We start from the raw sequence: 22,488 nt of genomic DNA, 5'->3' as shown, positions 1-22,488 counted from the left end.
CAGTTGAAGGATGTTCTGTAGCTGCCCTAATTTTCTCACTCTGTATACCTTTTACATAAGCACCACATTTCTTAGACCATCAGTTTGTTGATGAGGTGTAGAATTGTAGCATGAATTTGGTATGGAATAGCTAGTGAATGACTGTGACCTGCCTAAAGAAATTCTCCCTCTCTACTATAATTAATATATAATTATTATATTGCTGTAGCACATTAGTGATACTCATTCCAGTATCGTAACAAACTACTTCTGCTCCTTTGCCATTTAAGCTTCCAAAATTGGTTGTTCTGGTAGCTTATTTAGCACATAGTTCTGGTTCTCTGTACAGCTTGGACCTTGATGACCCAAGCAATGGCCCAGCTGGCATGAGTCTTGATTTCTTAATCCTGCTACAGCAATAACTTTTAAGTGATAATTATTAATGGAGCCTACAATCTAACTACTTGAAACTATTAGATTAACTCTCCTACAATTGTGCAGTCAGATATGAAGTTTTCTGAGCAGTACAGACAGACTGCCAGAGTAGGTCATGAGATCTTGTCAATGATATACAGGAATTTTGCTAGTAGGGATAAGGAGGTGATTATTCCCTTATATAAGGCAATGGCCAAGCCACACCTTGAGTACTGCATACAGGTCTGGAAGCCTCATTTTAGGAAGGATGTAGAGTTGCTAGAATGAGTACAGAGAAGGGCAACAAGACTGGTGAGGGGAACAAAGGGATGCTCTTACGAAGAAAGGCTGAAAAAATCTCCGGATGCTGCAAATTGCAGTGTCTGGAGACTAGGCACCTGCAAGGTGATCTGATTGAAGTGTATAAGGCCTTGAATGGATTGAGCAAGTTCAGTGCTGATGGGATTCTTCCTCTTACTCAGATTACAAACCCGAATGGGCATAAACTGAAATTTAGGAAAGACAGTTGTTGAATATATGTGCAGAAATTTGCATTTAGCTAGTGGGTGGATGATTGCTGGACAAACTTCCATCTGTCGTTGTGGAAGTTAATAGCTTAAATAAATTCAAGGAAGAAATGGACAAACTTTTGGACCGAATGGATAGGTGAAATGGGAAGTTTTTTTTTTTTTGCTGATTCTGTATAAGCTTGCTTTCTTACACCATATTCCTCTACTAATGCTCTCCCAGTCTGCTTCTACAGCCTGTATAAATATCCTTCACTGCTCTGATGATTATGGTGGTGTATGACATTGAGTATTACTGGGTATTCCCCATTAAGCTTTTCTGACACCTTGAATTTTTTTTCCTTTTTTTAAGTTAGTTGTTTTGTTAATGTTCAACTATCTGCAGTAGTCTCTTATTCTAGTGCTTTTTTTTTTCTTCTAAATTATAGTTCAAATTCATTAGTGTTGTACTCCATTTTGACTAACCTGTGATAGTTTGTTTTCTGCAATAATTAGCATCTCTAAGATGTCTGCTACTTTGTTTTTTTTTTTTTTTATCTCGCTTTCATATTCATTACTATAAAACAAATGGTGTTGAAACTACCACTATGATATTCACTGCTCTAAATGATTGTTTTTGTTATATAATACTTTTATTATTGTGCTGAATTATTTGACTCATTTTCTTTGAATGTCTTACTGTTGGAAATTACATTAAACATATTTTGTTATGCATGGCATCAAATTTTGCTCTAGTGTCTGTTTACGCACTGCCTTTAGACCTGAAGTAAGTTTTTGTGTTTCTGTAGTTATTGGTGATATTTCCCTATTCCTGGCTTTTTCTATTAATATATAGATACCTGTAAAAATTTATTTAAAATTATTCTAAATGATTAAAGCTAGAGGTTTAACTGACAGCTCCATTTAGATTCCATGTTTGTTCTTTATGCAGTTAATAGGTAATGAGGCCTTGCAAAGGGGTCTTCATTATCATGAGACCAAGAAAAGGTCACTTAAAGTGAATACACTTAAAGCAGGGACCAAAATTCTATACAAAATGCATAATAAAAATAAGGTCTAATTGGAACCATAACACAATAAATGAAATTAAAAATAATGAATCTCTCTAAAAATACAAATGCAGATAGATGCTGCAAGGCCATGTGGTGGTGGAGGAGGGAGGGGCAGGGTTGTTATAATGGTCTACTCTAGAAGAACCAACCTACTTGTGGTTTGAAGAAGGAATGGAATTTCTTTATTTACTTTTTATTTTTGTATTTTTTCAAAAGAAATTTTTCACTTCATTATTGCAAAAATACTTGAGCCTCACCAATTTTTACCCCCGCATCTCTCATATTCTGAATTCTGTTTCTTTGGGGACTTTTATCATATTTTTTTCATTCCTGTTAGTTCTCTCTTCTTCAGTAGTTTACTGGTCGAACTCTGCCATATCCTAATTTATTAATGATGTTGCATATGATTTGAGCAATTCTCTGTTATTTTGTAAACTTTTTGGAATCTTCCATTTTTTTCAAGATTTGTGATTTTGGTTTGCATTCAGTTATCAAATTCTTCAAAGGACAAACAGCATCAAGATATGTTTTTCCAGCAGCTATTCATCAGCTGAATACGAACTTCCTTCCAAGTTTGTCAAAGAATCTTCCCCATATTTTCATCAGTCATGTTAATTTTGGCAATTAATTAATTAACATACAAGTGAGGCTTAAATAATATGTCTTAAAAACATTAACTCCCTGATCCATGGATTGCATTACAGAGATTGTATATGGTGGCAAGAATGATCTTATCATTAGGACACAGGCTGTCATGGTCGAGAACTGAACGGTGGAATTGTCTAAAATATGAATCTTGAAATCCAAATTTTCATCTTTGTAGTATTTCTTTACTTCGGTTTTGAAAAACTTGATAAACCAATCACAAAAGATTTGTTTTATTAACTGTACTTTACACTGTGATTTCCATATTACTGACACTGAAGCTATAGATTTGTCTTCAAAGCTCTGGGATTTACATGTTCATAATGTATGAACATATATAAGTTCTGAATGGCATTCACTTCCAATATAGCCTAGTTCCATCAACATGGAAATTTCGTTTTGGGTTGCGTCCATATTCCTCAATATATTTTTCTAATTTGGTTGGATATGATTTAGTCGTTTTCACATCTGTACTAGCAATTTCTGTTTGAATCTTGACATTTTTGAAACCACACTGCTTTTGAAAGCAATGAAACCAGCCCTTGGAGCCAACAATATCCTCAGTGTTCTCAGGTTTTGTTCATTCAATTTTTTTTTTTCCCAGAGTATTTTCTTGTAAGCTCAATGCTTTCAGTTCGATGAGGGTCAAGATTAAGGGTATATATTGATGATAAAGATAGTCCATCTATGTTGCTAATCCTTTTTCTGTGATCTCCAATGCAGCACTTGTATGCATCAGTTTAACATTGGATTGTCTTGCAATTGTTATCATAGCTCTGTTTTCTAAATCTGCTGCATTCTTCAGTAAGGTATGGATGTTCTGGAATATTGGGGAAACGTGTCAGTTCCTCGTTCATCACTTTTTTTTTTTTTTGGTGACAAATGAAATGACTTTTGATTTTATATCAAATCCATAACTTTTATACACTTACTTTCAGGAAAAAGTGGGGCTTTACTACTAGCATTTCAGTTTGAACTTGTGGTTATAAAAAAAATTCATGAAAAGCCCAGCAGAAAGCAGTGCACCCAGCAATGCTGACACTTAGTGAGAGATTAATGGTGGAAGACAGTAGGCATGCAACAAACACATGTGAATGCACACATGAGAAAAATTAGTTTATTTAAAATTAAACATGTCTCATAACCAAGGAGACTCAAATATTGATTGTTTGGACAGCAACCCCCCCCCCCCCCCACCATATTCATACGTATAAGATTTTTGTTTCATTTTTATTAATTTTATTTATTTTTTTTACCTGGGTTTTCAACAAGCCTTTATCTTTAATGTTGAATCTGTATTTTTACCTCCTCATGACATTTTTACCCCTGTTGTTTCTATTTAAATGCTTCTATCTCTGATGAACTGTCTTAGTATTAGTAATGAAAAAATAATGCAAGGAAGAAAGCTTATAGAGTCAGCCAAGAAATAAAAGAAAAAGAAAAATGCTCCCTACGTAATTTGCTCAAACTTACTAACAGTTCAGTGCTTCTTTAGTCTCTCTCTCTCTCTCTCTCTCTCTCCCTCCCTCTCTCTCTCTCTCGCTCTCTAGCTGAAAGCAAATTGCTACACTTCTGTCCTGCAACCATCCTTTTCTGATTTAAATTTACTCATCCAAGAAAGAGTAAAGATACCATCAATATTTAGTTTACTCAACCCATTTAAAGCCTTAAACACTTCATTTAAGGGCACCTCCATAGCCAGGTGGGCAGGAGCAGCAGTGCGTAGCCACGCTTCTTGATTAGACTGGGGTTCGAGCCCATGACCACCGCATATCCCCGCAGCAATATGGCCTTAGTTGTTAATGCTCTTAAAAACTAAACAACAAGAACAACTTTATTTAAGTCACCTCATTGATATGTAGTTTTCCAGACACTGTAGTTTATAGTTTACAGAACTAAAGTCTTTCTTGAAGTATTCAAGGTGTGGCCTAAATGTTGCTTTATATGATGAGATAATCACCTCTTTGTCCCTGCTGTCAAAATTCGTATACAGGAACTCCCCGACTTACGTAAGGGTTGCGTTTCACGGAACGCTATGCAAGTCGGAATTTCTCCCATGCTTGTGCAGCACTCGTAACTGTGGTCGCTGAATTGATTGAATCAAAAAAGAAATGTTCGGCGAACATGTAAATAGAATTATTTATCGTATTTATTCAATTTTTTATCTCGTGCGCAGGAAAAATTACAAAAACGTGCAATTTAAAAAAAATTTCAAAATTATAAAAAAAAAAAAAAAAAGAGAGAGAGAAGACAGGCATAACATCAGTAAGCTTTACCTCTCAAGCATTGTTGCCAGAATCGACTTTTCAGCTGATAAGTATACTGCTGCGGAGGTTGAGGGCTGTGGAGATTTAGAAGGGGTCGGCTGCTCAATCTTACAAAAGAACATATTAATGGATGACTGGATGGTGGCTTTTTTCTTTTCATCGTAGATTTCTTTGTAGCAAGCAAGCATATCATTCACCCCTCTTTATTTTGACTTAAGAATCATTCGCTGTCAGGATCCATCTTCTCAAACCTCGCCATTGCTGATGCAATTTCATGAAATGCCATTGCCATCTCTCTGGGGGTTAAGCGTCTCGGCTCCTAATTTGGTTCATCTTGAGCTTCGTCAGCATTTTCTTCTTTCACTATTGCTGCCCGCAAGTCAATAAGTTCTTTGTTAGATAATTCCTTCCCTTTCTATTAACTCCTCCACATCTTTGGCAACAACCTCCAACTGAAGTAGCTCTGCAACCTTTACAATCTTATCTGTAACCTCTTCATATGATCCATCTTTTTCAAATCCTTTGTAGCCTTTTACGTGCCTTGGGGGTGTTTTCTTCCATGTGGCACTTAAACAACTTTTAGTAATTTCTGCCCGGGCCTTATTAATGTTTAAGATGACATGGTAAATATTGTAAGATTTCCAAAGTCTCTTAACTTAAAAATTTTCTCACCATCTACTGCAGACAATGCCTGAGCAAATGTTGTGCATAAATAGTATGCTTTTAAATTCGAAATAACACCCTGATTCGTAGGTTGGATGAGTGAAGTAGTGTTTGGCGGTAGAAATATGACTCTCACGTTCGAATTGAAATCATCTAGATGCGTAGGATGTCCAGGAGCATTATCTAATAGAAGCAAAATCTTGAAAGAAACATTGTTGTCTTTACAATATTTTTCAACCTTGGGAATGAAACAGCATTTAAACCAATCCTCAAAGAGATACTGTTATCCATGATCTCTGGTTTGATCAGAAATGCACGGGTAGGGTGGCTTTATTGATGCCTTTAATTGCATGAGGACTTCCAGAATGGTACACAAGCAGTCGTTTTAATCTGTAATCTCCCACTGCATTAGCACAAAGCAAGAGCGGGGCCCTATATTTTGACGCCTTGAAACCTGGCATTGTATTTTCCTCTTTGGCAATGTATGTTTGATCTGGCATTTTTTTTTTCTAATACAGAGCAGTCTCATCAACGTAAAAATTTGCTGCGTTGAATAGCCACCTTCATCAATAATTTTTTCCAACACATCACAAAATTTCTCTGCAGCTGCAAAATCAGCACTGGCGACTTCACTGCATACTTTGTGGGAACCAGAGTGATGCTTGAACCTGTTAAACCACCTGTTGCTTGCCACAAACTTGGGTTGGGGTTTGCCATACTTATCCTTAATATCTTTATAAATATTTGTTGCTTTTGCTTGAATGATCATTAGACTCGGGCATTCGCTTCTGAATCTGAGTTTCCATCCATATTATTAACAGCTGTTCCATCTTCAATATATCACCCGAACGCTGTTTTGTGATCATTGTTGATCTTAAGTGTGTTGATCTTTTGACTATCCTTTAAAATAGTATTCACTGTTGAAGCAGCAAGACCTAATTCTCTTGCAATAGATGACAAACTTTGTCGTCTGCTTCTTAATTAATCATCTTCATTTCTAAATCAATTTTGTTTAATTTCCTGGCACTACCACCATTTGCACTTTTCGTTGGTCGCTTTCCTTCCATTATTGTAATATGTAAATAGGAATGAAGAGAAGTTTCTGAAAATTTGTTTTTTGTATGATTGAAGATTTCAGTGAACACATTTCACCATAATAGCTTAAAAACCCACACAATTGCAGTTATCAGTATTATTGCAAATGCAAGAAGTTTACTCCCTGTTTATAATTAGATGCACTAACAGAAAAGATCAATAAACCGAAAAGTGCAAATTGTTTTTACTGATTTTTGGTTGTAAACTCCAGAAATGTGCTTTAGAAAATATCACAAAGGCATTCAAAATTCATTCTTATAACAGGAACATATGACAACGATGAAAGGGTAGTTCAATTTCCATTATAAATATGACCTTTTAACTTCCAAAGGACTTGGAACGAATTACCAAAAAAAAAAAAAAGTGTTATTGGGTTCACATTACAATATTTTCATAGACCGGGGTTCGAGCCCGTCACCACCAAATACGGAGGATGCGGAAAGGTCAGGGAATGACCACCGCATATCTCGGAACAATATGGCCTTAGTTGCTAATGTTCCTGAAAACCAGGAACAACAACAACAATATTTTCATGATACCTCCATTTTTTTCCTACGTGATGCAAAACATGTTTCCACGATTTTAAGTTTTCACCTGCTGGCAAAAACTTATGTAAAGTGGAATTTCCATAAGTCGGGGAGTTCCTCTATATCTTTGGCAGAACCCCACAGCTGACCTACTGTCCTGTCTACTGTGCTCAGCAAATTCCACATTGCTGAGCAGGGTAGACCACTGCTTTGTTGGCACCTCTTAAATGCTACAGTCAGTTTCTAGGATTATTGCCGCACAAATGCAGTACATTGCATTTATTGATATTAATTAATTGCCAATTTTAAGCCCAACTGCCCAAATTAATCTTTGTTGATTATATACCTAGATTACTTCCATTAACTACTCTGACCACCTTTGCATCTTCAGCAAACGTAGGCATTAAACTTGATATTTCTACATTAATATTTTTAATATATATTGAAAACAGTAAGGGGCTGAACATTAAACTCCGAGGGACCCCTCTTATATCATTAGTCTAAAGTAGTGAGCATTAATAAGTACTGTCTCCTTTACTCAACCATCCCTTTATCCATAGCGGTAACTTGTCCCTAATGCCACATTGTTCCAGTTTATATACAGGTATTCATTTGTGTCAAAAGCTGATGTGGTTTTGTGTTTTTTTTTTTTTTTTTTTTTTTTTGGCTAATAGTACATAAACTTGCTTCCTAGAATCATTTGCCACTGCTAATACTAATATAATAGTAGCAATCAGTTGTTAGACAACAGTTGGTCACTTCACTCCTTGATCCACCTTTGTGAATAAGATATTTGCATATCTCCAGACAGTAGGAATATCTGCTGAATCCAAGAATGCTCATAATTGTGACTGTGTCCTCCGCTACCTCATTTTACAGCCCACACCTTCCCCCATCCCCATTTCATATTTTACAATTTGTCTGCAACACACTATCAAAACCACAGACGCAGTCATTTGACTAGATATGTCATATTGGTACATGCAAATGCACACTATCTCAACACACTATGTGACACCTATATAAAAACTGCCCTGGAAAGAGATTGGCATTCTTTGTACAGCTTTGATGTGTTGAGCCATTATGTATTAGCATACACCAAAATGGCATAACACAATGCAAGACAGAAAAATTATGTGGAAAGACATCGATTCCACATGGAATCAGTGGATGTGGTTATGGACTATGATGGCTGTTCTTTTTTGTTGGTCTTTCTCCTTATATCTTTTCTGTAAATTGAATTGGTGTATTGTGTCTAAGGTGGTGATGCACATAATCAGATGAATAGTAATAGATTTCTTTAATCAAAATAATGAATAATTAGTAGTTGCTAACTACTAAGCATTTGATTAATAATTCAAATGATATCATTTGAATGATATATATTGAAATAATTCATTATGATCTCTTAGTTTTGCCCATTACTAGTCTGTGTCTCAGACAGGGCTCCCACTCCTGGGTTTTTCCACCCAGATCTGGGTTTTTTGATTGTCATCTGGGTTGATAGGTTTTTTTCACAAAAATATCTCATTATCTGGGTTTTTTTGGTAATTTTTAATTTTAAGTCAAAATTTATTTTTATTTCTTGTAAATCAATAAAATTTAATAACAGTTTACAATTTTCTTAATTTTATATTCTAACAATACTGATCATAATTTGTAATATCTCAAGTGCTTGTACAAAATACTACAAATGTAAAAGGATTTCGAAGTTTTCGCAGGGTTCTACACTACGAAATTACGCTTACATGTTCATGTATGAACATGTTCGTGTTACTAACATGTATGCGCAGCCTATTGAGCAGGCGGAAGGTGGTCTTTACTGCACAGTCTTTCGTGATCGTTCGTGGTATTATTGCATTATTTGGTGTGATTTTTACATTTATGCGTGTACTACATACAGTGATATAATAAAGTTAAATTGTAGTGACTATTTCTATTTTATGTTAATGGATTAGTGATTTATTTTTTATTTTATAGAACATTTTAAATAAGATACCCACAAATTGCGCACAATGTCTGAAACTTGTTCCCCACAGAGAAAGATGAGTAAACGGTGGTATACTCAAAATTTTAGGAATGAGTGGTTAGAAGATCCGGAATTAAGGATTGGTTGAAAGAAGACAGTAATGAAAAAGGTGCATCTTACTGTATTTGTTGTGAAATGAAATTAAAGAATGCCAATAAATCGATGTTACTAGTGCATAAAAATACAGTTAAACATAAAAAAAGTGCAAATATTGCTAAGACAAGTTCAACGTTAGACACGTTCTTCACAAAACGTAAACCTACGGAGAATGAAGAAGTAGCAAAGGCAGAGTTAACAATTGCTGCGCTCATTTCTGAGCATAATATTCCATTTGCGCAATGTGATCACCTTATAGAAGCATGTAAGAAAGCATTTCATGATAGCAATATTGCAAAACAAGTTCAGACGAAGGCGACTAAAGTCTCTTATCTTATACAAGATGGCATAGCCTATCATGAAAAAATATACATTTCTAACATATGCAGAAACAACAAGTTTTCAATGATAATAGATGAAAGTACAGATTTATCTTTAATCTCAAGTTCTAGCTGTTGTTGCTAGATATTTTGATATTCAAAAACTTGATGTTGTAGATGTGTTACTTGACACTGTTTGTGTCGAAAATGGTACTTCAGAAGGGCTTTATCAAGCTGTAAAAGATCTTTTCATAGAAAAAAACATTCAAATAAGTAATCTCGTTGGTTTTGGAAGTGATAATTGTGCCACTATGATGGGTACTAAGAGTGGGTTCCAGTCATTGCTAAAAAAGGATGTACCATCAGTATTTATAATGGGATGTGTTTGCCATTCTTTTGCATTATGTGCTAGTCATTCAGTCAAGGTACTACCATCATATCTAGAAATATTTATAAAAGATATCTCTTGTTATTTTTCCCGTAGTAGTAAAAGATTAAACGAGTTCAAAATGATTCAAGATGTCGTAGATACTGCTAAGCATAAAATCCCCAAATTAGCACAAACACGTTGGTTATCCCGCGGCAATGTAATAAAAATTATTATTGAGCAGTGGGATGCGTTAGTTCTTTATTTTCAGTCTCAATCAAAAATTGACAAAATCGATGGTGCAGGGAATATTTACAATACTATGATCACCAAAGGCACTAAGCATACGTTGTTGTTTTTAGGATATGTACTGGAGAAAATAAACTGCCTGAATATTGAATTTCAATCTGAGCATTTCAGATTGCACTTACTTCATTCAATGGTTTCAATTGAGTATAAAAATATTCTTAGTTTTTTCATAAAAGAAGAAGTCATTACTTCGTGCAAGCTGGTTGAAATTGATCCAAGCAATGCAATAAATCATAAGCCTCTGAATAAAATATATTTGGGAGGCCGTTGTATGGCCTTATTAAATTCAACACCACTTGGTGACAGTGAAAGCAGGTTTAAAAATGATTGTTTAAAATTTCTTGTTGAACTTTGTATGGAAATCAGAAAAATATTTCCTCTAAACGATGATGGAATTATCACCAGTCTCAATGTTCTTGACCCAGTGATACATGATCGTGCCAATTCGCCATCCTCAATTTTCCATTTAGCAATGCAGTTCCCTCACCTTGTTTCTGAAGACAAACTAGATCTTCTAGATGATGAATGGAGATCATTTCGTTTAAATCAAGATTTAGATTTCTCTTACAAAACCATCCCTGAGTTTTGGTATGTGTTATGTAATGTAAAAGATGGCTTTAATAATTCTAATATGAGATTTTATCTAACTTTATGACCAGTCTAACTATTTTACCTCACTCTTCGGCAAGCGTAGAAAGAATCTTCTCCCAAGTAAACCATATAAAAACAAAAGCCACAAACTCCCTTAAACCAGAAACTGTGAAAAATCGACTAATGGCAAAACAGGCGATAAATAGATCTAATCAAAATTGCTATACATGGAAATCTAAATCAGAATTGGTAAAAGAAGTCATACAAGGAACTTGTCATAAAAGATACGAAGAACTTCTGAAAAAAATGAAAGAACTTCAAAAAATAAATGTGGAGGGAACTGAATGGGATGAAAATTCTGATTATAATTAAATAAAAGATATTTTTGCATGGTAAGTTTTATCTTATTTGTGTTGCTATACTATATGATGAAAACTAGGTTTTTTTTGGGTTTATTTAAGTTGCAATCTAAGTTTTTTTAAAATTTGTGAGTGGGAGCCCTGGTCTCAGAGTATATTGGGATATGGCATGTTATCAGGTGTGCATCATTTTAGTTGGCATACAGTCCTTTATATTTTTGTTAAATGAACTGATCCAGTATTAATTATGATGGTTAGAAAATATAACCAATAATGATTAGTTAAAAATTTGTCAGTTTGTTGAAATAAATTTTTCCAAAAAGTATGTAAATTAATTTTATTTTGGCTAAAACTCTGTGTTGATAATTTCATTTAAAACAACTAACATCAACACAGAGTTTTAGTTGTTTTAAATGAAATTAAATGGCTAAGAATCTCTGATCCCTAGTGGTTTATTAAAACTGTTTTTAAAAAAAAATTGAGAGGCTTGCAATTAAAGATTTCTTTATATACTTATCCTCCAGATTTCCTCTTTTCAGTTTTCCTTCCTTAGGCTTTAGTTGTTTGGTAATGAAATGCAGAATGGTTAAATTTGTGCAAATTTTTTTTTTTTTTTTAATATTTGCTCTCACATTGTTAAGTTTATGAAAACCTAGGTATTTTCCAATACATGGACTTCTTTCTCCAGAAGGGGGGAAAAATCATTACTGACTCTGAAAGAAGAGAATGATTTAGGCTTAAAACTATAATAATTAATAAAATTATAAAAGACATCAATACAAATAAGGTATATAAAGGCACCAAACTTAGGTGCCTTTATATATCTTATTTTTTGTAGTTTATAAGACACTGTCTGATAAACTTGTCATACGTTCATTGATCATGATATTATATATTAAACTGTTTTATACGAGAACAGTGCATCTCCGTAGCCAGGTGGGCAGGAGCAGCAGTGCATAGCACACGCTGCTTGATTAGACCGGGATTCGATCCCTTGACCACCAAATACAGAGGATGTGGAAAGGTCAGGGAATGACCACCGCATATCCCCGGAGCAATATGGTCTTAGTTGCTAATGCTCCTAAAAACCAAACAACAACAAATATTAAGATTTATGATTGATTTTTTCTTTTTTTTGTTTCCAGAGCAAAAACTATTAAGAATAATGTTATTGTGAATGAAGAACTAACCGCAGAAGAATGGAAGAGGCGATATGAAAAGGAGAAAGAAAAAGTAGCAAAACTCAAGAGTCAGTTAGCTCGTGCTGATTCAGAATTATATCGATGGAGAAATGGTAATGTTTTATTTTTTGAAATTAAATAAGAGTTATAATAAAGTAGTTTTTGTGTTTGCTGTGAAATTGCATGCACACTCATATTGTACCAGGTCGGATGCACTAGTAAGACCACCCTCCTCACCAATTCTGTTAGTAGTAGAATTGCAAGAAAGCAAGCTTATATAGCATCACACACCTTACCCCCGAGAATAAAACCGCCCACTTCCACAACAACAGCTGGAAGTCTATCCCAACCATCCTTCCTCAACTTAAATTTATGCCCCCTCGTGTTTAGTTTCAGCAAGAGGAAGAATGCCATTCACACTCACCTTAATCAATTTATACAAGGCCTTAAACACCTCAATCAGATCACCCTGCAGGTGCCTAGTCTACAGATGCTTCAATTTGCAGAACTGAAGCCTTACTAGGTAAGAGCACCCTTTCATTTCATTTTCCAGTTTGGCTGGTTTTCCTTCTCTGCACTTGTTCCAGCAGATCTACATCATTCCTAAAGTGAGGCCTCCAGACCTGTATACAATACTCTAGGTGCAGCCTAACCATGGCTGAAGGGATAATCACCTCCTCATCCCTATTAGCAAAGTTTCTGTATATCATTAACAAAACCCATGAGCAGTCCTGGCATCACATCTGCACTGCTCAGAAAATTTCATATCTAACTGCACAATTATCCCAGGTCTTTTTTTCATTTTATACTATCCTGTGTTTAATAAAAACTAAAACAGTTGATAAGTTCCACACAGTTGTTAAGTTACTGTGAGATTACTGCTACCCATATGCAGTACCTTGCATTTGTCAATGTTAAATTTCAACTGTCATTTCTCAGCCCACTGACTCAATTTTTTTAAATCTTGTTGAAGTGGTATACCATCATTACTGTTGTTAACCACCATGTCAACCTTTGTATAATCTGCTAACTTTGACATTAAGCTTGATATACTATCATTAATAAATATTTTAAACAACAGTCCAGCACAGAACCCTAGGGGAACTCCACTGTGATATCAAAGTTATTTTTGTCACTGCATCATAGTAACCCATTAGATTGGTTAGACAAAACCTACCTTTAACAGATCCATGTTGTGATTGCTGTATAATTGCATTTCTGTCTAGATGGTCCTGCATTACTTCTTTAACCAGTTACTCTGCCCTGGAACAGATGTTAAGCTGACAGGTCTGTAATTACTCATGTCACATTTTGATCTCCCCTTTATGAATCAGGGATACACTTGCACATCTCTAATCCATAGGAATCCAAAGAAGCTCTTATAATTATGGCTGAAGGTTTGGTGATCTCTTTTTGCTGCCTCCCTTAATATAATTGGATAGATCTCATCCACCCCAGGGCACATTTTTTTTATGTTTAGCTTCAACAATTTCTCTTCCACTTTCCTTTCAGTTAATACAATGTCATTTAGTTCTCCTTTGGAGTTTTATAAACTTCTGATATGCTGTAAAGAATTCTTCATGTGTGAATATAGATGCAAAATATCTATTCTATTTGTCAGCAACCTGAGTAGGGTCATCAACGGTTAACCCATTAACATGAAGTCCTCCAATGTTATTCTACCCCTTTCTTCTATTGTTAATGTAAACATAAAAGCCTGCTGCCTTTCTTGGCATTCTTTGCTATAGACTTCTCATCTGCCTTAGTTTGCGTAACCTCATTTTTGAATTGATTACAAACTAATTTAGATCTGCCATAGCCTTCTGTATCATCCTATAATTTATATGCATACAACACATTTTTGTTCTCTGCCACAAATCTCATCAATCTGATATCCATTTATGTCTAAGCCTTAAACAGTATTTCTTCGTTGGTATGAAAAGCCTAGTAGCATTTTTGATTATTTTCCTGAATTCTTCCCATATAGAATTTGCTGTTGGTAACATCATCAGTTGGTCCAACTGCATAGAATTTGAAAACTGCCTGAGACCACTGTAGTCACCCTTATGAAAGCAAATGCCCTTCCTATTAACCTTGACAGTAGTTATGTCTTTAATTATCACTCATTGGGTTTTCTACCTGCATATTCTTAATGCATGAAGAATCACTGTTGATAACCAGTTCAAAAGTATTGCTTCCTCTTGTTGCCTCTCTAACATACTGCTGCTATAGAAAACAGTCATCAAAGAAATCCACAAAGTCTTTCTAGTGTGTGAGTGACCAACCCACAAATTCCAGTCAACATCTGGAAAGTTAATTTCCCATTATGAGACATTCTGATTTGCTGGCCCACTTTATTTCTCTGTATGGCTGTTTGGTATTCTCATCACAGTCATTAGGCCAGTGGTGTCCAACGTTTTCCCGTATGGGGGCCGTATTCAAAGTTAGATTTGTTTCGTGGACTGCACGTTTGAGAAAAAATTGTCACCTTTTCAAGCTATATATAAAAAAAATGCAAATTCCCAGCACTTTTATGTGCAACAAATCTGTCAGTGATTTTTTTTTAATTTTTCAAAATTTTAAAATCTAAAAAAAATTTAGATTTTATTAAAATTATAAAAATATGACTTTTTTTTTTTTAATACTTTACTTTTGTTTCTGTTTAAAATACTTCACTTTTGTTTTAAAAAAAAATACTTTACTTTTGCTTTTAAATGCTCATTTTAGAAAATTTACAACATGAAAAAGATCACTGCTTTTCAATATTAAGGTGAATAAATAAATATAATGATTAACTAAAATTTAAATATTCGAAAATTTTATTAAGTACAATACACAATAACATTTACTGGACAAAACTTAACATTTAATGAGATGATTGAGGTTGGATATTTTTAAATAATTGTTCAAAATTTGGTTGCAAATTTGTGACACCAATCTCAATACATAATGAAGATAATGTCCTGATGGTATTTCTCCACTTGTTCTCAAAACCTGCGCTCCTGAATTTACTCCTGTTCTATGCGACCTTTATTCACTTTCTTATTCCAAAGGTGTTTTTCCTTCTGCTTGGAAATTTGCTCATATCCAGCCAGTTCCTAAAAAGGGTGACAAATCCCTCCCATCCAATTACCTCTACTCTTTCTAAAGTAATGGAGAAATCACTTAACCGTCAACTCTTAAACTATCTAGAAACCTTCCGTCTGATCAACGTTTGCCAGTATGGATTCTGTCAATGTCGATCCACATGTGATATTCTGGCTTATGTTACCAGTTTATGGACAAATTCAATGGAAAAGTTCTGTGAAACACAAGCAGTTACTCTTGACATCTCAAAGGCTTTCGATCGTGTTTGGCATAAAGGTCTTCTAAACAAACTTCCATCTTATGGTTTGCCAACTGTTTTTTGTAATTGGTTATCCAGTTTTCTCTCTGATCGCTCACTGAGGGTGATGGTAAATGGTTCTCTGTCTTCTTCTAACTTCTCCACTAATGCTGGTGTCCCTAGGGTTCAGTTCTTTCCCCCACTCTTTTCCTCTTGTATATTAATGACCTTTCATTGACTGGAAATCTTTACCATAAATAAATTAATTACATTTTTAAATTAATTACATAATTTTATTATATTTTTTTATTATTATTAAAGGTTTTATTAGTTTTAATAAAGGTGTAAATATATAAATAGCAAAGTGCACTTTATTTTATCATTCTGTATAATCTGAGTTGGCTCTTGGCCTGTTTACCTTGGATTATTAAAACCATTTTATATAGCCACAAGTTTTAACTTTGTGTAATAGAAAAGTGGATGTTTTATGTTACTGTGTTTTATATGACTCAATTCCATAAATCCAGCGATGAATTTCTTTTTATATATCTTGGTGATTAAGTGGTTAAAGTTATCAAAGGTGCTGCAGTAGTTTTTATAATATGCATTTCAGTATGAATGTTTTGGTTAGTTCTTAAATTGAATTTTTAAGTTTTATAAATTTTTTTAGAATTTGAGTTTTATAAAAGAAATTACTTGCATTTGTTTAAATAAATAACCATTACTACTTGGTTGAATACACTGCTGTATATGTTATTTTAGGAGAAACAGTTCCTCATGATGAACAGCTTTCAATGAAAGAGCTTGAAACCAGTACCATTAGCCTTCCTGATAATTCTACTGTATCAAATATACCTGAAACTCAGGTGATAGTTTCTTCAGAGCCTCTTAGTAATGACGAGCGGGCAAAATTTGAAGAAGAGCGCTCTCGTTTGTATGCTCAGTTAGATGAAAAAGATGATGAGCTTGATCGTCAGAGTCAGTTAATTGAAAAATTAAAAGAGCAAATGTTGGAGCAAGAAGAGGTAATGTTTTTATTTTCATAAGTCAGTATTAATGTTGATGTATATTTCTGAGCATGAGGGTGTTTATAAAAATTAGGTAACAGCACATCATACACAATGAATTGTTTCATGTGTAGGTTTCACCAGATAAAGGGAGTGTATGCATCCTCCATTTTCTTGTATTGTTGTATCATCGGTTGCATAACTACAAGAAACATGAGCACCCATAGTGATGGTCAGCATTGTTGATTTCTGCATGTTATGGATTTCACACAGGGTGAAAATTAAACCAACAATAAACTACAGGAAATAAAATCCAATCCACAAATGTGGGCTCCAGCATCAGAAAAAGAGTAATTTTTTTTTACTCCTTTTCTGATGCTGGAGAAGGAGTAATTCTTGCCAGACTGAAAATTGGCCACACTCACATCTTACACATTATCATCTATTAGCTAATGAAAATTCCCTTCTCTGTGTTCAATTCCAAAGTCAGCTTTCAGTAGGACACATTTATGCCCCTGATTTAGAAATTCCAGATTCCTTTGCTTCCAGAGTTTATGCAATAATCAGAATCCACTTACCCTTCAGCAGATATTAGGTTACTCTGCAAATCTAGATGAACTGTTTTAATTCCATTCAGAAAATCCGATTTGATAAACAAATCTAAGAAATTAGATTTGCATTGAAAACCTGGAAAGACACATCTCATTCTGGCTTTTGATGCCCTTGGTTAAAACCCCTAAACAACAATGTCTGATTCTCCCAAAAGGTCTGCATATGGCCTAGGTGTTGGACGTGTGTGATTCAGCTCCTGCTTTATAGTGATTTTAAGTAGTTTTTAAAGGGCATCTTTATAAAATCTGTGTACTGACATGTTCCTTAGATGACGATCAAGCAACTTAGATGGTTTTTATGAAGTCTTCATCAAGATAAGTACTATTTATTTAAGCTTAAACTTTTAGTATGCAACGTTACTATCTGAGCCTTTGTTTAGCATAGCTACAAACAGCAACGCTATTGACTTTTTGACCTGAAGTTCTTACCTTGACACAAAGCTGTTCGTGACCTTGGCAGTGTTCCTGCTTAAAGTCCTGCAGCCCTCTAGCAATTTTGCAGTCAGCCACTCCTACGCCCGAACTGTCTTGTTATTTCTTCAGGCTTAATACTCTTCTCTTCGATTCCCTGCTGTGTCAATAATGGCTCACCTGCTTATTTGTTACATTCTGTTTGCTGATATTTAAAGCCATTCTCAACTCTTCAACATGCCACCTAAAGAAGCGGTTTCATGCAATGTTTGTCAAAAAACAGTACAGAATTGGGTTATCTGCAAGGGAATTTGCAGTATGGTGTTTTGTGATGCATGTTCATTAATAAAGAACTTTTCTAAATCCAGTAATTTAAAAAACAATTTCAGATGCCCTTCATGCAAAAGTGCTAACAAGGGAAGTGCAAACTTAGTCTCCTAGTCAGCATAAGCTGAATTCCCAGGATACCCTAACAGATGCTGATCTCCTTAGCAACGTTGACCATCTCTCGTCTCCCCCCGTCAATATAGTACAATCTCCTAATCCCTCAGACCATACAAGGAAGTCAACTAAAGATGCCTCTGCCCAAACGGATGACACTTCCTCTCTGTTCCCCCTGCCTTCAACAGCCCCAAACAATGATCGCTCAACAAGCCTAGCTGACACCATTGTACGCATCCAAACTGCGTTTCAAGATGAGGCACAATGCGATATATTTTATTTTGACATCAAAGGTGCTTTCGACAACATAGATCTCAAAAAATCTTTTCAAATACTAAAAAATCATTTTCTTGTTGACACAATGATTATTTCCTATCTTCAATACAGCCTAAATCGCAGACTTCTCCTCTTCCCCACTAGTACTGACGATATTCTCGTCACAACCTCAACTGGCATTCCCCAAGGAGCCGTTCTCTCCAGTACTATATTTTCAGCATCTCTTCAACCACTTCTACAAGAAAATTCAAATCTACTGGCATATGCTGATGATTTAAAGTTATTTATAACCTCCAAAGCCAGTGATGATATTCGCAAAGTTATCAATGATGTGAATTTACAGATTTGTGAAATCATCAAGATTGAAAGATCTCAATCTGAATATAAATGCAAGCAAATCTGCTCAAATTACTTATTCCCTTCAGAAACAACCCAGCCACATAGAAATAAAAATTGCAGATGTCCCAATCCCAAATGTTTACGTTCACAAAGACCTTGGAGTTGTTTTTGATAAAAATCTCTCCTTTAATGCCCACTATTTATATGTTGTTCAAAAAGCAAAATGGTTAATCAAACAAGAAACAGCAGCGATTCAAGACAGAAAAACAGTCATTAAGCATGTTCAAAGATGCATCTTTCCCATTCTGTCCTATGCTTCCAAAATCTGGTGTGGTGCTCCTCAAGTAACCGTCAAGAAATTCCTTGCCCTAGAATATTGGGTTCTTAGATGGCTCAATAGTAAGCTTCGTTTTCTCCATACAGTATCCAGGCAACAGCTTTATAAAAACCTAAAAATAAAGCCTCTGCAACAGATGATCAACGAGTCTGGAGTCATGCTTCTTGCAGAGGTGATTAACTTTGCAAGAAGCACGAGTCTGGAGTCATGCTTCTTGCAAAGTTAATCACCTCTGCATGCAATTCACCAAACTTAGCCAATATAATAGCTGCCCCCAACAGGGAAAATGCAAGAAACCAGCGATTCAAATCCAACCGCTTCAGGCTCAAGCAAATGGACAGAATGTTCCCCAATGCATCCCTTCACCTCATAAATCATCACAACATTGATTGCAAAAGGTTAATCAACTCTGAAGCCTACAGGAGTCAGATCTCCGATGAAATGAAGAAAAATAATCCAACCCAGTAATTGCAACTGAAAGCCAAATGTCCTGTTCTGCAATTTTTTTTAAAATTCATAACTAAAATTCCTAACCATTTTTAATATCTGTATAAAATTTGCTATGTACATATACTCTATTATTTTATATCATTTCCTTTGTATTCTTATCTGCCCCTAGCCATGTGCTGTGATGGGCTTGCTGTATTTGCAATAAATGAATATTTATTTATTTATTTTCAGGTAGCATTGACTGATTTGCATATTTCAGAAATGATGCGCTGTATCCATAAGATCACATGCATATTATGGGTAAAAAACACAATTTCTGAAATATACATATTTATTGACTGAAATCTTAGTGGAAATTGAAGTTATATATAAGCAAAAATATACCTATGGAAAGGTGGGAACTCTTATAATAGAAAAGCCCTCAGGTCAGGTATACTCATATTGATAAGAATATTGTAATGACTGACCTGATTGTTAAACAATTTATTTAAAAATAAAATACATATGCATTAAAGTAGCTATAAAAAGAATCAAACTATTACCAGCATAAAAGATATAAGAAGAAGCACTATGTTCTGTGGATTAATTCTTTTCCTCTTCTTCAGTGTGACGGTTGCTTTTTTTGTGTATTCTGCTGCAGAGTTGAAACCATCTTGTTTCAGCTCTGTCGCAGTTTGCAAGGAAATGTGATCATCAACACCAAAGAAGAGCAAAAGAATACTGTGAAATAAGAGTAAGTAGGTAGTACTTAATTTCTTATCTGAAATATTTCAATATACAGTAAAACCTTGTTAATTTTAATTGAAGTTCATGGGACCAAAATGTCTGTTTTGATTTATTGTAATAGAAATAGTCATACAGTGCATCGAAGCCAAAGGCTTTTGCTGCACTGGCCGGGGAATGGGGGGGGGAGTTTAAAGAGGAGTATATAAGAAAATATAAGTTATTTGCTTTCCTCCTCACATAGGTAACTATCCAGTGGACCTTTGATTTTATTGAAACTGTCAGCCTCAACTACTTGTGAAGGCAACCTATTCCAGTGATCAGTGACTCGCTGGCTAAAAGAAAACTTCCTGTAATCTAGTCTAAACCCCTTCCCCTGTAATTTGAATTTATGCCCATGAGTTCTAGAATTCTTTATAACAGTGAAAATACTGTCTTCGTTCATTTTACTAACCCTTCTCAGAGCCTTATAAATCTCAATTAGGTCACCTCTTAAGGTGCCTAGTTGCCAAGCTCAGTAGCCCACATACTCAGAGTTTTTCCTCATGGTCACCCATTTGCTGATCTCACCATGCGAGTTGCCCATCTTTGGATCCATTCAAGAATCTCAATGTCTTTTTTCAGATGAAGTCTCCATACTTCAACACAGTATTCCAAATGTGGTCTTACAGTTGCCTTATACAGTGGGACTAAGACCTCCATACCTCTACAGGATAATGATCGATAAATCATCGATAGAACACCATGGGCTTTCCTGGCTGCATGTTTACAATACTCAGAAAACTTCATATCTGCCCGTATTATAACTCCCAGATCCCTTTCTTCCTCTACTGTTTTTAATTCAACCCCACCAAGTGTGTAATATATTTTGGGATTACTATTCTCAAAGTGTAAGATTTTGCTTCAATAAAACATAGCTGCCCCCTTTCTGACCATTCTTGCAGTCTGTTCAAGTCAACCTGAAGGGGCATCAGTTATTGATCATAACTACTTTACCAATCTCTACATAATCTGCAAATTTTGACATAATTTCTTCTACGTCATTTATGAAAATCAAAAACAACAGTGGTCCTAGAACTGATCCCTGGGGGACCCCACTTCTGACTTTACACCAGTTCGAAGAATATCCATTAATCACAACCTTCTGCCTTCGGCCACGAGCAATCCATCTTAGAATTTTTCTTCTTGTAATTGCAACATATTTCAACTTATACAATAGCCTCTTATGAGGGACGGAGTCAAAATGCCTTGCTAAAATCCAAATACAGTGTCAAAATTGTTTGCTACATCCATTGTTTGCATGTTATTCGGAATGTTACATCAATCTTAATGTAGTAGTAATGTAGGCATGTGATGCAAGAAAGCAAGCGTATGAGCTTATGTAACATCAGCCCAAGGGGGGGGGGGACCAAATTTCGTGCATCCGTTCCCTCCCATTGATTGGAAGGTAAAAAAAAAAAAAAAAAAAAAAAAGTAATTGGAATCGCATTATTTCTGCAGAATAATTTTCTGCAAAGTATAAAAAAAAAAAAAAAAAAAGGGAAAAAAAGCAACTACCCAAAACTACCTAAAAAAAAAAAAAAAAAGAAAAAAAAGCAACTAAGTTCTGTTGGTGTTTTCTGTTTGTTTTTAACTTCGCTATAGTTTGATTATTTAATTTATTTTTTTTAAAATATGCCATTGTAATTGTAATCACTTTGCCATTGCTGACGGGCATAATGGGCTATACAAGTTCACCATGAAACATGGCCATAACACATTCTGAAGAGCCAGTTCTGAAGTCAGGAACGAAGCACACCCAACTTTTGTATACAAAACAGCTCTGATCAAAATTGAAAGTTACTGCTCAAATTTTTTAACAATGGCACCTGCATAGGAAAACAAGTTAAAACATGGGTAATCTTTTATGGCATTGGTAAAAATGTGATACCTCACTTTGATGTTGCTGACATGGACTGCAATAAAATACCATAAAACATGGCTGTAACATGAACATAAGGGGAACCAGCTTCAGTTGCAGAAATTTTCACAATAAACCCCAGCAGTATGTTATTGGGTGTGGGGCATTGGGGAAAACATAGTTGTTGCAGATGTGATGGGAGAAACAAACTCTTATACCAGAATTCAATTCCATTCCATAATCTCCA

General features: G+C 35.1%; 1 protein-coding gene across 2 annotated transcripts in view; it reads left to right on the top strand.

The window, feature by feature from the left end:
• The window catches only part of LOC150079406 (kinesin heavy chain-like), a 429,176-nt gene that overhangs the window by 187,065 nt on the left and 219,623 nt on the right, over positions 1-22,488 (top strand). For both annotated transcript variants that reach the window (XM_090383638.1, XM_090383639.1), the window contains exons 11-12: positions 12,386-12,534; positions 16,509-16,771. In XM_090383638.1, the coding sequence (XP_090239764.1) occupies positions 12,386-12,534; positions 16,509-16,771 (412 nt within the window). The remainder of the gene's footprint in view (positions 1-12,385; positions 12,535-16,508; positions 16,772-22,488) is intronic.

The sequence above is a fragment of the Mastigoproctus giganteus genome, chromosome 10, assembly GCF_048544385.1.
Source record: "Mastigoproctus giganteus isolate SK-2022 chromosome 10, ASM4854438v1, whole genome shotgun sequence".
Classification (NCBI taxonomy): domain Eukaryota; kingdom Metazoa; phylum Arthropoda; class Arachnida; order Uropygi; family Thelyphonidae; genus Mastigoproctus; species Mastigoproctus giganteus.
The sequence above is the reverse complement of the archived record's forward strand: the minus strand, read 5'-3'. Positions and strand labels throughout refer to the sequence as shown.